This window comes from Ranitomeya imitator, chromosome 5, assembly GCF_032444005.1.
Source record: "Ranitomeya imitator isolate aRanImi1 chromosome 5, aRanImi1.pri, whole genome shotgun sequence".
NCBI lineage: Eukaryota > Metazoa > Chordata > Amphibia > Anura > Dendrobatidae > Ranitomeya > Ranitomeya imitator.
This window is the reverse complement of record NC_091286.1, coordinates 367,825,533-367,843,601: the sequence shown is the minus strand read 5'-3', so window position 1 is coordinate 367,843,601 and position 18,069 is coordinate 367,825,533. Positions and strand designations below refer to the sequence as shown.

Here is an 18,069-nt window from a genome sequence, read left to right as displayed (position 1 = left end):
CCTCTGGAATGTAATCAAGAGGATGATGGAGCCATCAACATCAAAGAGCTGTTTACATTTTTGCGCCAGAAGCAGTGTGAAAAACTCGTGGAAAGCATGCAAGCATGAAAGCTGTGATTAAAAATCATGGTTATTCCACAAAATATTGATTTCTGAACTGTTCCTGAGTTGAAACATTAGTATTGTTGTTTCTAAATGATTATGAACTTGTTTTCTTTGCATTATTTGAGGTCTGAAAGCACTGGGTTTTTTACAATACAAAAATTATCGCTTGGAAATTGGAGACACGTTGTCAGAAGTTTATAGAATAAATGAAAAATTTACATTGTATTTAAAAATTGACCTGTAAAGAGAAAAATCAGACACAATGAACATTTTGCAGTGGTTTCTTAATTGTTGCCAGAGATATACAGTACAGACACACATTCTCATTTAAAGATTTTTCTGTATTCTATGAAAATTGTACATTCACACTGAAGGCATCAAATCTATGAATTCACACATGTGGAATTATATAGTTAACAAAAAAGTGTGAAACAACTGAAAATATGTCTTATATTCTAGATTCTTCAAAGTAGCCACCTTTTGCTTTGATGACTGCTTTGCACACTCTTGCATTCTTCAGACTGTGTGGCGTCAGCTGATCCCTAATCGCCATGGCATGTGCTTAGGAGGCGGTGCCCGGCACCAAGGGGGTATGAATGACGGCTGTGCTGCGTCTCATTAAGAAGGTATGAGGGGGCACATTTTATAAGTGTTTAGTTCAGCGTGTGCAAGGAGCATAACTAAAAGTCCACTTTGTCTAAATGCAGCATTAGTGCTGCACAAGATTGCTTTTTTAGTTACAAACGCCTGGGGGGACAGGTTCCCTTTAATATCTGTAGTAGTGTGAGTGTGGAGGGAGCAGGAGAAATTGCCGGATACACAGCAGGGGATCAGCTGACATTACGGAACCCCAATAACATGGCAGCAAGTGTTGACTGTGCAGACGGCACTTCTGAGCAGTAACTGGCAGTGTTGGAGCCCAGGGTCAATGCTAGAAGCAGAGTGTAGGCCGAGGCCTAATTGGAGCAAGTTTAATATCTGTTGTAGTGTAAGTGTGGAGGGAGCAGGAAAAATTGCCAGATACACAGCAGGAGAGCAGCTGGCATTACTGAACCCCAATAACAGAGGAGCAACTGTTGACTGTGCAGATGGCACTTCCGAGCAGCAAGTGGCAGTGTTGGAGCCCACGGAATCCAGGAGAAGCAGAGTGTAGGCTGAGTCCTAATTGGAGCAAGTTTAATATCTGTTGTAGTGTGGGTGTGGAGGGAGCAGGAGAAATTGCCAGATACACGGCAAGGGATCAGCTGACATTACTGAACCCCAATAACATGGCAGCAAGTGTTGACTGTGCAGACGGCACTTCTGAGCAGCAACTGGCAGTGTTGGAGCCCAGGGTAAATGCTAGAAACAGAGTGTAGGCCGAGGCCTAATTGGAGCAAGTTTAATATCTGTTGTAGTCTTAGTGTGGAGGGAGCAGGAGAAATTGCCAGATACACAGCAGGGGAGCAGCTGGCGTTACTGAACCCCAATAACAGAGGAGCAACTGTTGACTGTGCAGACGGCACTTTCGAATAGCAACTGGCGGTGTTGGAGCCCAGGGAATCCAGGAGAAGCAAAGTGTAGGCTGAGGCCTAATTGGAGCAAGTTTAATATCTGATGTAGTTTGAGTGTGGAGGGAGCAGGAGAAATTGCCGGATACACAACTGGGGTTCAGCTGATGTTACTGAAACCCAATAACAGAGGAGCAACTGTTGACTGTGCAGATGGCACTTTCGAACAGCAACTGGCGGTGTTGGAGCCCAGGGAATCCAGGAGATGCAGAGTGTAGGCTGAGGCCTAATTGGAGCAAGTTTAATATCCGTTGTAGTGTGAGTGTGAAGGGAGCAAGAGAAATTGCCGGATACAAAGCAGGGGATTAGCTGACGTTACTGAAACCCAATAACAGAGGAGCAACTGTTGACTGTGCAGACGGCACTTCTGAGCAGCAACTGGCGGTGTTGGAGTCCAGGGAATCCAGGAGAAGCAGAGTGTAGGCTGAGTCCTAATTGGAGCAAGTTTAATATCTGTTGAAGAGTGAGTGTGGATGGAACAGGAGAAATTGCCGGATACACAGCAGGGGATCAGCTGACGTTACTGAAACCCAATAACACTGGGTCATGTGTTGACTGTGCAGACGGCACTTCTGAGCAGCAACTGGCAGTGTTGAGCCCAGGTATTACAGTTCAGTTGGTAGAAACATGAACACAACAGGAGACCTGCATACTGTTGCCAACCAATTATTTAATCTGGAAGAGGAGTGGCAAAATCCTGTGAGATCCAGGCCTTGTTCATTTTCAGAAAAGTTAGCTGGTCAATGTTATCGGAGGATAGTCGCATGCGACGGTCTGTTAGTACACCACCTGCGGCACCAAAGACGCATTCCGATAATACACTAGAAGCCAGCACCTCCAATGCATACTGGCTAAGCTCTGGCCATGTATCCAGCTTAGAGACCCAAAACTTTAAGAGGCAAGAGCCGTCTGGGAGTACACGGAGAGGGCAAGACATGTAGTCTGTCACCGACTGACGGAAATGTTGCTTCTGCTGACTGGAGCCATCTGTGATGGTGTAGACATTTGTGGCGGGGACACAAAACTTTGCCACATTTGGGCCATACTGGTCTTGCCTTGTGCTGAGGCGCTGTTTCTGCTCCCTCGTTGTGCAGTTTACTCCACTGCCTCAATGCACTGATCTGCTTTGTAATGCACTTGCAGCACTGCTCTCGCTTGGAATGGAGAACATGATGGAATGCAACAGTGTGTCTTGGTACTCCCGCATTTTACGCTCCCGGTTCAACGGTGTTATGAGGCTTTGTAAGTTGTCCTGGTAGTGAGGTTCTAGGAGGGTGTACACCCAATAATCATGTGGGCGATGCGGCGGTCATTTCTCAGGCACTGCAGCATGAAATCAACCATGTGCTGCAGACTGCCAACTGGCCAAGAAACGCTGTCCCCTGCTTGAGGCATCATCTCTGCCTGCTCTGCATCACCCCACCCTCACTCTACATACTGACTACTAGAGCATTGTGTAACTCCCTCCTCTGGACAGATGTCTTCCTCCTCCATCGACTCCTCCTCACAAAGTGTTCCCTGCCTAGGCCTTTGTGAGGAACCATGTTGCGCAGACTGTCTAGAAGCAGATGGTGTTTGTGAATCTTCATCCTCCACCTCTTCCACAACCTCCTCCCTTAGTGCTTGCAGTGTTTTTTCAAGCAGGCAGATAAGGGGGATAGTCATGCTGAGTAGCGCATCATCTGCACTCGCCATCCGTGTGGAATCATAGAAGGCACGAAAAACGTGGCAGATGTCCTTCATAGATGCCCACTCAGTGGTGGTGAAGTGTGAAGGGCACGCAGTGCGACTTGTTTGCGCCTGATGCAGCAGGTACTCCATTACTGATGCCTGCTGCTCCAACATATGTAACGTTGAATTCGACCTGGTTTGCAGGTCACATATGATGCGATGTTCCGGAAGGCGGAATTGGCACTGCAGAGCTGCAATGCGCGATCTTGCCATGCTGGAACGCCGCAAGTGAGCGCACTCTAGGCGGACCTTGGGCAGCAGTGCATCATGGTTACTGGTCCAAGCATCAGTGGTCAGGTGGACCTTGCTACTGACGGTGTTTAGCAGCGCATGTTTAATTTTTGCCTCCACATGCTTTTGCAGGGCAGGGACGGCTTGCCTGCTGAAACAAAAGTGGCTGGGCACATTGTCTTGTGGGACTGCCAATGCCATGAAGTTACGAAAGGTGCCAGTCTCCACCAGCCTGAATGATAGCATTTCAAGGGACTGTAATTTTGCAATGCCAGCATTCAGAGCCTATGCTCGGGGGTGGTTTGCCGAGTATGGGCGCCTTTTCTCCCATGCCTGTGCTACCGATGGCTGTAGACTGGCCTGGGAGTGTGAGGATGACAGGGAACGTGGTGCTGTGGGTGGAATTACGCTGTGTCTCTGTCCAACAGTGCCAGAGGTTCTTCCATGGCGATTATGTGAGGAAGCCGAACCAGCTGTGTGTGAGCTGGAGGAAGAGGCTACAACATGAGCTGAAGAGGTGGTAGGTGCTGCTGTAGGTTGGCCTAGGGCTTCAGTGTGTTTTTGTAACTCCACCACATGCTTGATCCGCACATGTTTCCACATATTTGTGGTATTGAGGTTGCTGACACTTTTCCCTCTTTTGACTTTCTGATGACACAGCTTGCATTTGACAAAGCAAATGTCATCTGCAACTCTGTCAAAAAAGGACCAGGCACTGCAAGTCTTGGGAGCGCCCATTTTGGGTTTTGAAAGAGGCATGCTCCTAATGGGTACCGAAGTGGAGGCTACAGGCAACGCAGTCTTCCCCCTCCCTCTCCCACCTTTTTGGGCCGTTCGGGGAATCTCTTCCTCAGAGCTGCTCCCACCACCTTCCTGTACCTCACGCCATGATGGGTCAAGGACCTCATCATCTACACTACCCTCTCCAACAACTGCTTCTCCTGGGTAATCTTGGCAGCACAGTATGCACCAGAAAGTGGCACCTGAGTCTCATCATCAGATGCGTACTGAGGTGTGCTGACCGGAGGCACTGGCCCTCCCACCTTTTCAGATTCAGAGAGACAAAGCAGTTGCGCATCACTGCATACTGCCTCTTCTTCCATTTGCTGTTTGGCTGGCCCCCTCTTTCCAAGCCAAGAGATTCAGAGAACAGAAGTAGAGATGGCTCCTGTCCTGTGCTCTCTGACTGCCTGGGAAATTGGGCAGGTGGTGAAGAGACAGATGGGTGCTCTTCAGTGCTCTGTGCCTGAGAGAATGTGGCACTAATTGAAGTTGATTCATTAGCTGCCATCCATCCATGTATAAGAAACACTAATTTTATAAAGTGTGGACTAGACTTTAATATGAGCTAATGTGGCCTACACAACTGTAAAGTGGAGTGTTTGGTGAACTTTACTAACTTTTTGTTTTTTCACAAAAAGACACTGGATGTGCCCAAAGATGTAAAATCGATAGTATCACAAACTTTTTGTAGCGATTACAATGCAGAAAGGTAACCTACAATGCAATAGATGAGGCTCCAAAATAGGCTAATACTAATCTGGCTGGGGCTACAGGGCACAAGGCTGCAGAAAGTCTCCTCTATGTACTCCTATATAGTGTTTTTCCGCAATCTGGCAGGATATGGATAGAAACCCACCAATAGGATAAATCAAGATAAATGTGCAGCAGGCAGCACTAATTGAAAAAAGGTTAATGGAACTGCATGAGGCAGTGACGCACGCTGAGCTGACTACAACCAGCTTTGGCTGCAGAACAGACTACAGCGTGAGCTGCACTCACACAGAGACCTTGCAGACAGCCGTGAACAGCGCTGCAAGGCAAAAACAAGGTTCTCACACAGTGGTTGCTACATTAGCCTGGGTAAAGCACAATGAAGCAAATCGCTATCTCAAACTATCCCTTAGTCAGAACAGCAGCGTTCTGTCCCTAACTGAATTCACAGCAGAGTGAACCCAAAATGGCGGCGGTGGCTTTTATAGTGCATCATGACATCATTTCAGCAGCCAATCATAGCCATGCCAGTAGTTACATGCCTAACATGCAGAATAGGGTGTGCCCACACTTCTAATGATTCCTCATTGGCTGAATTAAATCAAACTGGCTCATTGCATTATGGGAACTTCCGATTCCGGTATCCAATATTGCAAAAGTTTCGGAACTCAGTATCGGAATTCCGATACCGCGAATATCAGCCAATACCCGATATTTGCAATATCGGAATGCTCAACACTACTAATAATAATAAAAATAATAATAATGCCTTTTTATTTTTTGCATTTTTTTAATTAATTTTTTTTTACTACCACTAAAACTATTTTATGCTGCGTTTACCTCTCTGTAAAAATTAATTTATCTATTGGACATACTATTTTTATGGGAATGGGGCTAGAAACAGCATGTTATACTTCCAGTGTTTCTTTTAATTTATTTTTCCTACTTTTATATTTTATTTTTGCTATTTTTGCTTTTTTTAATTTTTGTTTTTTAATTTATTTTATTCACTCGGCCCCCCCAGTCAGAAGGTCTTAAAAACCATTGGAGGAGAATTTTAACATATCAATTAATCCTTTTTTTGCTGATTTCTCTTGTAGTTTTGACAGCTATATTAACCACAGCTACATGGAGATTTCAGCCTCCTGGCTGCATAGCAGAGCTGTCTCTTTCCTATGACCCAGCAGCTCCTGTTTTCTCACTATACTTAGTGATAACATGTTCACTGGGTTCAGAGAAGAAAGCAGGGTAAGTGCTGCCTAATTTATATACACAGCGCCAGTTCAGCACTATGTATAGAGAGATGAAGGTAAACATGGTAATAACCCATTCTTAGCTTAGACTGGCTATAGGGGCAGTCAGCTCCCCTGCACCACAGCTGCATAATCTTATGCTTACTGCTTAAAGTGCATTGACGTTTTAGAACACTAGTGAAGGGATAAGAGTCAACTGCCTGAACTTTTAAAATCTATTTTCAGTCCAAAAGTATTTATTAACTTTGCATTAATATTCCCATGACATGAAAGGATGGCTTATTGCTAGGATATGTCGTTGCTGAAAAATGGATCAACTCAACTCCCATGATTTTTAAAATGTTTTACTAGGACTGTGGCTCCTTTCCACTATGTACTTCCATATCCATGATTCCTTCCACTCACCGAACAGGAAGCTGCTGCTTATCCCCTTTCATTGGTGATATGCATAGCATAAAACGGCTAGATTGCCCTTTTCCATATAAACAACATGTTAACCCATTATCTACCAATGTCCTTTTTCTGGGACACCTAATCTTTAGCTTCTAGCAACTAAGATTTTATAATTTTTATAATTAGGTCCAATTTTTTGTGTTGTGTTTGTAAAATGAATGTTTTCAAAATAGGAAATCATGTCATTGTCATTTTTAATTGGATATTGGGACGCCCTTTTCTGAAAAATCCGTACTTGTAAAAATTGTAATTTGGCAAGTAATGGGTTAATAATCTTACAGTTATCCTTCTTTATTTTAATGTTAATTTATTAACTGGGTTCTATATTTTCAACAACCTTTGCAGAAATGAATAATATAAGCCTATATTAGAAACTTTGTTAAATGTCTCATGAGAGAAATCTGCTTCTTTCTCCCCATTTGAAAAAATAAAAAAAATGCTTAAATTCATCTTGCTCAAGATAAGCTGGACTATCTGCACCATGAAGTGTCAGGTTACAAGGCATAATAAAGGGTATCTATCAGTCCAATCAATCCTATAAAGTTGTCTATATGGGCTTGTAGGTCATAGAAAGATGAATAAAATGATACCTTGAAATCTGCAATGGGATTTCTTATTACAGAGAAATTCACACTTTTCTTTTATATAAATGAGCTGTTAAGATCTATGGAGCGGACACTGATCCCCCAGATAATCTGCATACAGAACTTATTTTCAACCGCTCTCCTGATCTCACTGCAGAGCTGTGTGTGATTATAACTGACATATTGCAGCATTAACCCTGCTGTTCTGTTGGTCAAAAATGACCGACTTTGAACTTCAATATTCTTTAAAATATTCAAGATGCGGCTCTGAAACCCGTGGCCGACCGACCCATCCTCATTTAAGTCAATCAACCACAAGTTTCAGAACCGCATCTTGAACACCCCAAAAAATACCAAAGTTCAAAATAGGTCTCCCCAGACCGAACAGAACAGCAGGGTTAAACACATCCGCAGGTGTCCTCTCAGTGCTTCAGATACCATCTCATAGGCTGTCAGTATTGCAGTACAGTAGAGCAGTGAAAGCTGCAAATAAGTTTGCAATTAGACAATGTTCAGTTCTACTGTACCTTGTTAATTACATGTCTCACTCTGGTAATGCCCCTTTAATTAATAATAAGCTCTTGATGCTTATTCTCTATGCCCTGCCCATAGATCTTAACAGCTCAATTACGTATAAAAAAATGATTTCTGTGGAATAAGCCATGGGATCTCAGATGTCAGGGTATAATTCTATTCACCTTCCTATGAACTCTATGCCTATATAGACAGTTTAAGAGAGTTGATCTTACTGACAGATTCCCTTTAACCCCTTTCTGACCTTGGACGGGATAGTACGTCCGAGATCAGAAGCTCCGCTTTGATGCGGGCTCCGGCGGTGAGCCCGCATCAAAGCAGGGACATGTCAGCTGTTTTGAACAGCTGACATGTGCCCGCAATAGCGGCGGGTGAAATCGTGATTCACCAGCCTCTATTAACTAGTTAAATGCCACTGTCAAACGCAGACAGCGGCATTTAACTACTGCTTCCGGCCGCGCGGCCGGAAATGCGCGCATCGCCGACCCCCGTCACATCATCGGGGGTCAGCGATGCTTCTCCATTGTAACACTAAAGGTCCTTGAGAAAAATCTTTTCCCAATCCTCGGGAGTCCAATCTGTACTTCTTATAAAGTGTCAATCTGTCTTTAATTGTTTTCTAAGAGAAAAGTAGCTTCTCGAATGGTTTTCTTAACACCAATCCAGCCTCTAAATGTTTTCACCACACTGGACATGCACATACACTGTCACCTGCCTGCTGCCATTTCTGAACAAGCTATGCACTGGTGTTGAACAAATTCATGTAGTTGAATATGCTTTAGGACATAATTATGGTCTTCCGTGGCCACCCTGAAACCTTATTACACAGCACTGTCTATGAATTTCTTGATGGTCTTATAAATGGTTGATTTAAGGACAATCTTACAACCAGCAATGTCCTTGCTTGTAAAGTCTGTAAAGATATTTTGATGCAAAGCAATAATGACTGTATGTTTCCTTGGTTAACAATTATTTCAAGCACTAGTCTCCTTTTAAAGCAATTAGTCAGCTTTTATAATACAACTAGATTGTGGCCCGATTTTAACACATCGGGTATTCTAGAATATGCATGTCCCCGTAGTATATGGACAATGATGATTCCAGAATTCGCGGCAGACTGTGCCCGTCGCTGATTGGTCGAGGCAACCTTTATGACATCATCGTCGCCATGGCAACCATTATGACATCATCGTCGCTGTGCCCGTTGCTTATTGGTCGAGGCAACCTTTATGACATCATCGTCGCCATGGCAACCATTATGACATCATCGTCGCTGTGCCCGTCGCTGATTGGTCGAGGCAACCTTTATGACATCATCGTCGCCATGGCAACCATTATGACATCATCGTCGCTGTGCCCGTTGTGCCTGGCGGCCTCGACCAATCAGAGAGGCGGGATTTCCAGGACAGACAGACAGACAGAAAGACAGACAGACAGAAAGACAGACAGACGGAAAAACCCTTAGACAATTATATATATAGATCAACATGACAGAGTGATATAAGCTGTGATAGCACTTTCTCCTGATCTAGCAAGATCACCAAAATTATGTAAGTAGGTCATTTTGTGGCAGGGTGAGATACATTGGTATCTTTTTTTGTGTGATTACATTAACTGTCATGGCAAAGAACGACTTTTCACTTTTCACAACGATTTTTACTCTTTGTAACAATCTTGAGCTAAGGCAAATTAATGCAACTATAAAAATGGAAGGAAAAAAACTTTGTGAAAACTAAAATTTGAGTCAATCTCAAAACTTTCGCCATGACTGGAGGTTGCAAAATAGAAATAAAAAAACTCGGCAGTTTACAATAAATGCATTACGCATAGTTAAAATATCTAATACTCTGCTTTTTAATCTTTTTTGGTCGGTTCCTCTCATTCCCAGTCATCTTTTCATTCTCAGCTCTCACACACCGCTCTGCACAAAGTGCCAAATCTAGCCTGAGAGACACATCCTACGCTTTGGTTTGTCCATGCGAAAGCAGGGGGAGTGTTCCAAACTATGAAAGCACACTGTGCGTAGAGTAACCTGAGCCCACCCCTCTCCCCATGTTTCTTCATGGAACATTGGGGAGCAGTCTCAGACTAACTACTGTAGGTACAATAGTCTGAAAATCTGGCAGCAATTTTACAAAAATGAATAGCAGAGGAAGTGCACAAATATATTTAAAAAGGGTACCAGCCTTTTTACCTATGCATTATGCATTTGTTATGAATTTTGTATTGTGGGTCGGAAGGTCTTTTTATGATTGTAGTATGAATATTTCATTTATGATATATCTAAAACTCATATTATCCTTTTATTTTGAAAAACATTTATTCAAACACAACTTCAGAGATCTCTATGCAAATTAGTTTAATTAAAAGTTTTTATCTTTGACGTTTGGTTGAGATTTTAGATGTTCACAGTGCTGAGTGTTACCCTTAAGCTTTCCGTCACTATGTATTCCAGGATATGATTTATTTTCCATATAATGTGCTGTGATTCATACTTTCTATCTGCTCTGTATGCACAAAATTCTGTGCAGATATTTATTCAAAATAAATTGATAATGAAATGTAGATTTCAAATGAAGCAGCAAAATGAATGTGTCACTGTATCAACATACACCAGGTAGGGTCTTTACATTTGATCTGCCAAGGTGAAAAAGCAACCACTAAAATCATTGTATCCTCTCAGTTTGTTTGCTTATCAGTAGGATGCAGCTGTTTTATTAGTCAAAGAAGAGAAGATGCTTCTTGGGAGACTTAATTGAGTTAGGGCGACCTCGAAAGTACAAGATTCCAAAGCAAATGTATTGCTGAAAGCTCTTTTTATTGTTGTTTACAATTTACACATTTTTACTTTTCACAGGGGCATTTTGGGCGAACTGGACATTCAGGACCTCCGGGGGTCAAAGGAGAAAAGGTATAGATCAGAAGTCATGTCTTAATTTAAAAAATACAAAATGTATTAAGGAAGTAAACAGAAGTTGTATTGAAGAAGCAGCAACCAGAAAACAGTAGCAATAACGATTGCAAGTAACATAACTTGTTTACATCATTAATTTCATTTAATTGTTGTTGTAACTTTGTTTAGATTTGTACAACATATTTATCTATGTTGTGTTTCTTTTTTTCTGTTTAAGCTCCAGAAAGAGAAACTATTAATTGACAGAAAAAAAACAACAATATTTCTTCAGAAACAATAATTTAACTCTTTCTGAGCAAAAGTTTATTTTTTAGAATGTTACATTCTAATGTCTTCATACATTTTAGAATGCTGTCCACCAAATAACGGTACAGCCGATCTTTCGGCCAGTAGTTGTCTCACCAGGCTCTTCTATATACAGGAGCATTGACAATGAGAGAGCCACTGCCCGACAATAGTAGTCAAATCCGAAGATATCCGTGGGTTCAGCCAATGTTCAGTGTTAGTCTAATGTGCATGACTGCCTTGATTATGAGACTTTTTAATTTATGTTGGCATAATTGGGATCAGAGAGGTGTGTGGTTTTATTTCTGTTTTATTCTATCTTTTAGTTTACTTTTAACTAAATGTATTTATTATGCTGAGTTCTAGTATTCATTTAAAATAGTAAAGCAATTATATCTGTCCATTACATTACCGCTGCTTGTGATTTGTAGACCTGGAATAAACAAAATCATGTCTTCTTAGTTTACCCACTAAACCACCTTTGTCACAGGGTATTTCTATGGCATAATTAAACATGTTATGGTTTCTACATATTACTTAAAATATTTAAGATCTATTCTTGTGATTGGTAATCTGTGTCAGATTAACACCCAGCACCCGCGTGATCATGTTATTTACTCCAAAGGTTGTATACCAGCACCGCTTAGTTTAATGGGTTGCAGTCACTGCCAGGTACTAGAAATCAGCTTCTTTTCAGCTTCTAAACGCTCTCTCCTTTCTTGCAGGGTAACGAAGGTCCTCAAGGCAGACCTGGACCACCTGGGCCACCTGTAAGTACTTTACCTTATAAAAATATATATGTACCTGGGTTTATTCAGCTGCTTAAAAGGAACCTGTCATCACATTTGATCGATCTGACCTATTAATATGGGCATACAGGTTATAGACTTCCCGACTTCCTTCTTCCTGCCCTGTATAGTAAACATGCCATCTGCACTTTTTCTTTTCCCTGGAGAACACTAGGAATGGAAGTTACAGTGACTCTCTGGTGCCTGCACTGAACAAACGTAAAGTCAATTCCCATACAAGGGTGGAACAGTGAAGAAGAGCAACGGCAGTCAGAATGCACTGTCACATGATTTTCGGCCACACACCTGACATCACAGGGACACAGTGACGATAGGGGAGGAGAATGATAGGATAAAGAAGTGAGAAGGCAGCGTTATCTTCCAGGCAGAGTAATCCCCATAGCCTGGAAGAACTAATTTACATTAAGCGATAAAAGGTGATTTTTAAACAACAAGACATCATCCTAGAGGCATACAGGGATCACTTTTTTCAGCAGACTATAACTTGTATGCCCATATTAATAAGCTGAATCGATCAAATGTGGTGACAGTTTCCTTTTAAAATAGTAAAGTAAAAGATTAATTACCTGCTTTAATGTAATAATGTACGCTGTGAGGATGTTGATGTAGTAAGATTCTCCAAGCAAACTCAGCATCAAATCAAGTTAAATGAGTAGAACATTTTCCTAAGACTTCAAATATGAAAATAAATTTATAATGAAAGGAAGAAGACTTAAACTTCATCCCACATATAGGATGTAGCAAACCAAAAAGTCAATATTGACCCTTTAATGAGCCTTGCCACATCGTTACCCCTTACAACTTCAATGATTGTAATTCATGTACCATAACTCCACTATGACTATTATACCTTGCTGTTGCTTCACTATAGTCACTTACTTTGTGACACCCTAGTCCATATTACACAGAAAATCTGCTTATTATCTCATATTTGCATTGGGACATCACTGTTTCCTAATGCACTTCAAATTACATGCTCCTATTCAATCTGTAAACTGATGAAATGTTTTCTTCCTCCTGACACCACCATGGTTATGGATTTGTTCAACCCTTATAAAAGTCAATATAAGCAGTAAAAATAAAAACCTGTATTCCATGAGATCTCCTTCACAAGAAAATACAGGTATCCTTATGACTGTCAGTAAGCTTGAGAGTTCATTGCATAGATCCATAGGAGTTGCATCATCTGTCTCTATGTAAGAGTTCACTTCTTGCAGTTACACTAGGGATTTACAGTCAACGGTCAAACAACCATTCAATATCAAAACTATAAATTACATATTGCATATACAGTGGTTGAGCACTACCTCACAAACTGGAATGTCACTGTTTTTTTAGAGGGTTTACATCAGTTCATGTAAAGAACATGCCTACAACTGTCAATATTTGGTTTTCTTTTTATTGTGAACTAAACAAAACATAGGACAAAATAAATGAAAACTTCAGTGTCACTGACAGACTGAAAAAGGTTTTGCTCAAGAATATCCCTGTATTTCGCAACATCCATATTCCCCTCGCCTCGGATCATTTTCCCTGTCCCTGTTGCCCAAAAACATTTTCACAGCATGATGCTGCCACCACTATGTTTCACTATGGGGATAGTGTTCTTGGGGTGAAGAGCTGTGTTGGTTTGGCGCCAGACATAGCATTTACCTCAGTGGCAAAAAAGTTAAATTTTGATCTTATCTGACCACAGCACCTTCTTCCATATATTTAGGGAGTCTCCCACATGTGTTTTGGCAAACTCAAAATGAGCCTGTCAAGCTCTGCAGTACAGTGTAACGCAATTTCCACCAGAGGGAGCTTAAGAGGGAAGTGAGACTGCGTACACAGAGAAATCCACAGAGCAGCCGCACAGGTGCTACCAAATGGCGAGAGAGTGGTCAAGCAAGACGAGTCAGAAACCGTTCAGATGCAAAGTACAAAAAGGAGTAAGAAGTATACGTGCTCAGGAGCAAGCCAGGGAGTTCAGCAATGGTCGAAAGCAGATAAGGCAAAGACAGAAAGCAGAAACAAGTCCGAATACAGGCAGAATCAGAAACCAGATAATATAACCGAGAAACAGAGAAACGCTGGGAAGAGGGCAGATAGAGGAAGACAACAGACATGGGGCAAGTCAGGCATCACAGCAGGACAAATCAAGGGTTACAAGAGTCAGGTTCACTTGCCGAAGGCAGAACTTTAGCTGACACTGCCAGCAAGATTCATGGGAGCTAAATAGCAAACCCAAACCCAGAATGAGGCAGAGCAAAGTTAACCCTTGACGTTATCCGCCAAAAAAAGGGCAAACAGGAATAAACCCTGGAACAGATCATGACAGTACCCTCCTCTCAAGGGGGGCCACCGGACCCCCAGGTTTCCCAGGATAACGTGCGTGAAATACCCGGACCAATCGATCGGCATGGACAGATCGCGCCGGTACCCAAGATCGATCCTCAGGACCATAACTGTTATGACCTGGTGGTCAGGACAATAATGGACCTGGTGGTTAAGTGCACACGGAATTACCTGATAGTTACTAATAATATAGGACGAGCTCTGAGACGTGGGAACTCTGCTGACCGCAATCCCTAATCCTATCACACACACTAGAAATAGCCGTGGAGCGCTCCTGACACTCCCTAGGCGCCTCATCACAGCCTAAGGAACTAGCTAGCCCTAAAGATAGAAAAATAAAGCCTACCTTGCCTCAGAGAAATTCCCCAAAGGAACAGGCAGCCCCCACATATAATGACTGTGAGTAAAGATGAAAATTACAAACACAGAGATGAAATAGATTTAGCAAAGTGAGGCCCGACTTACTGAACAGACAGAGGATAGGAAAGGCAGCTTTGCGGTCAGCACAAAAAACTACAAAAAGACCACGCAGAGGGCGCAAAAAGACCCTCCGCACCGACTCACGGTGCGGAGGCGCTCCCTCTGCGTCCCAGAGCTTCCAGCAAGCAAGACAGCAATCAAAATAGCAAGCTGGACAGAAAAATAGCAAACCAAAGAAAAACAAGCAGGAACTTAGCTTCTGCTGGGAAGACAGGTCACAATAACGATCCAGGAGTGAACTAGACCAATACTGGAACATTGACAGGTGGCATGGAGCAATGATCTAAGTGGAGTTAAATAGAGCAGCCAGCTAACGAATTAACCTCGTCACCTGTGGAAGGAAACTCAGAAGCAGCAGCTCCACTCACAGCCACCAGAGGAAGCCCATGGACAGAACCAGATGAAGTACCATTCATGACCACAGGAGGGAGCTTGACAACAGAATTCACAACACATAACCCCTCCAATGGACCAAATACTGAAATGAACTATGGACCATGCGAGAATCCACGATCCATTCTACTTCAAACTCGGTCTGCCCATCCACAGAGACAGGAGGCGGAGGGGATGGAGGCCCAGTGGAAGATGGTACAAATGACTTAAGAAGGGATTTATGGAACACATTGGAGATCCGAATGACTGAGGAAGCCGTAAATGAAAGGCAACTGGATTGACCACCTCAATGATCTCGTAAGGACCAATAAACCTGGGACCTAGCTTAGCAAAAGGAACCTGTAGACGAATGTTCTTAGTAGACAACCACACTTTATCTCCTACCAGGAATATAGGTCTGACAGACCATCGCTTTTCAGCAAAAAGTTTGTTTGCCCTGATCCTTCCCAATGTTCTTCTGGACCTCCCTCCACACCTCCCCCAACTGTTGCACTGCCGTATCAGCCCCTGGACATCCTGAATCCAGCCTAGAAAATGTGCCAAAAATTTTGGGGTGAAAACCATAGTTACAGAAGAATTGATAGGTGCCCATGGACTGGTTAATCTGATTATTAAATGCAAATTCAGCCACGGGCAATGAAGAACACCAATCATCCTGCTGAGAAGTAACAAGACACCTCAAGATCTGTTGATCAGTGACTGATTAGTCCTCTCCGTTTCACCGTTGGTCTCAGGCTGGTAAGCAGAGAAGGTCAACAAATACCCAATCTTTTATAAAATGCCCTCCAAAATTTGGACACAAATTGTACCCCTCTATCGGAAACCACACTCAAAGACACACCATTCAGCCGTACAACGTGCTCAACAAACAACCTAGATAGTGCCTCAAAATTAGGAAATCCTGCCAGAGGTACAAAATGCACCTGTTTACTGAATCTGTCAACCACTACCCAGATTACAGTTTTGCCATTGGAAGGAAGGAGATCGGTGATAAAACCCATGGACAAATGAGTCCAAGGTCTATCTGGAATTGGCAATGGCACCAATTCCCCAGCCGGCCAGTTGTGTGAGCTCTTAGCACAGGCACAGGTATCACAAGCAGACACAAACACAATGATATCAGAGTTCACGGAGGGCCACCAAAACAGCCTAACAATGGCTTTCTGAGTGGCTGAGATCCCCGGGTGTCCACTGAGAGCAGAATCGTGGAAATCCCGGAGAACCCTCAATCGGTACTGAACCAGGACAAAGAGCTTATTATCAGGCAAAGAGGGAGGAGCAAGAGACTGAGCCTTCCAAATCTCCTGCTCCAATTCAGAGGATACCCCTTCAACAACCACCCCATGCTGAAGAATGGAGGAAGGAGGTTCGGGGGGTGATATCGGAGCAAAACTGCAAGATAAGGCAGCTGCTATTCTTGGAACCAGGCCGAAAAGTGATAGAAAAATGAAAACGAGAAAAGAAAAGGGTCCAACTAGCCTGTCTAGGAGTCAATCATTTGGCAGATTCAATGTAAGACAAGTTCTTGTGGTCCGTGATCACCATGATCCGATAAACTGCCCCCTCCAAAAATGCCTCCATTCTTCAAAAGCCAATTTTATGGCCAATAACTCCTGGTTATCAACGTCATAGTTCCTCTCTGCAGGAGAAAATTTCCGGGAGAAAAAGACACATGGTCTTAAATTAATCAAAGTAACGGGTCCCTGAGCAACACTGCCCCCACTCTCACCTCTGATGCATCCACCTCTACAATGAACGGTTCAGAAGAATCAATACAGAAGCAGACATAAAACACTTCTTTAAAGTAAAAAAATGCTTCAACTGCCAAGGGTGCCCAAACTTTGAAATCAGCCCCTTTGCGAGTGAGATCGGTGAGTGGCTTTACCACCTGAGAGAACCCCCTGATGAATTTTCAATAATAGTTGGTGAAACCCAGAAAACGCTGCAACCCCTTGAGGTCTCTGGGTTACACCCAATCAGCAATGGCCTGTACCTTTCCAGGATCCATCCGAAATCCATTGGCAGAAAGGATGATCCCCAGAAAGGAAAGCTCCTGGACACAAAACAAACATTTCTCGGGTTTAGCGAACAGAGAATTTCCCCGTAACCTGTGAAGAACAGCGTGTAAATTACTAATGTGGGATTCCTTGTCAGGTGAGAAAACAAGGATATCATCCAAGTATACAACCATAAAGAGCCCGATAAAATCAGAGAAAACATCATTCATGAAGTTTGAAAGACCACGGGCGCATTCGTGAGACCAAAGAGCATGACCAAATTTTCAAACAGACCCTCGGAGGTGAGAAATGCCATTTTCTACTAATCCCCATCCTGAATGCGGATAAGGTTATATGCTTCCCTGAGATCAAGTTTAGAAAACCACTTAGCCCCAGACAATTGGTTATAGAGATCAGGAATGAGTGGGGGAGGGTAGGTATTTCTCACCGCAATTTTATTTAATTCCTGGAAATCAAGGCATTGGCGTAAACCACCATCTTTTTTCTTGGCAAAAAAAAATCCCGTGGCCACAGGTGAGACAGAGGGACGGATGTGACCTTTGCGTAGACTATCAGAGATATAGTTTTTCATAGCAGTATGTTCCAGGCCAGAAAGATTGTACAAATGGGCTTTGGGCAATATAGAACCCAGAATAAGATTAATGGTACAATCATAAGGACAATGGGGTGGCAAGACCTCAGCTTCTTTTTCGGAGAACACATCCCCAAAGTCCTTCAGGAACTCCGGAATACCCTCCTGACTAATGGAAGACAAAAAAGCAGCAGAAAGACAACCATTGGAACAATTAGGACCCCATTTATCAACATCACGAGATCCCCAGTCATAACAGGATAATGCCTCTGCAACCAGGGGAAAACCAACACCAGTCCTGCAGGAAGATTATTCATAACATAACAT

General features: G+C 42.9%; 1 protein-coding gene across 1 annotated transcript in view; it reads left to right on the top strand.

Moving 5' to 3' along the window:
* COL19A1 (collagen type XIX alpha 1 chain) overlaps window positions 1–18,069 on the top strand; it is a 1,728,692-nt gene that overhangs the window by 1,437,523 nt on the left and 273,100 nt on the right. The window contains exons 37-38 of the mRNA XM_069726653.1: window positions 10,793–10,846; window positions 11,860–11,904. Coding sequence (XP_069582754.1) covers window positions 10,793–10,846; window positions 11,860–11,904 — 99 coding nt within the window. The remainder of the gene's footprint in view (window positions 1–10,792; window positions 10,847–11,859; window positions 11,905–18,069) is intronic.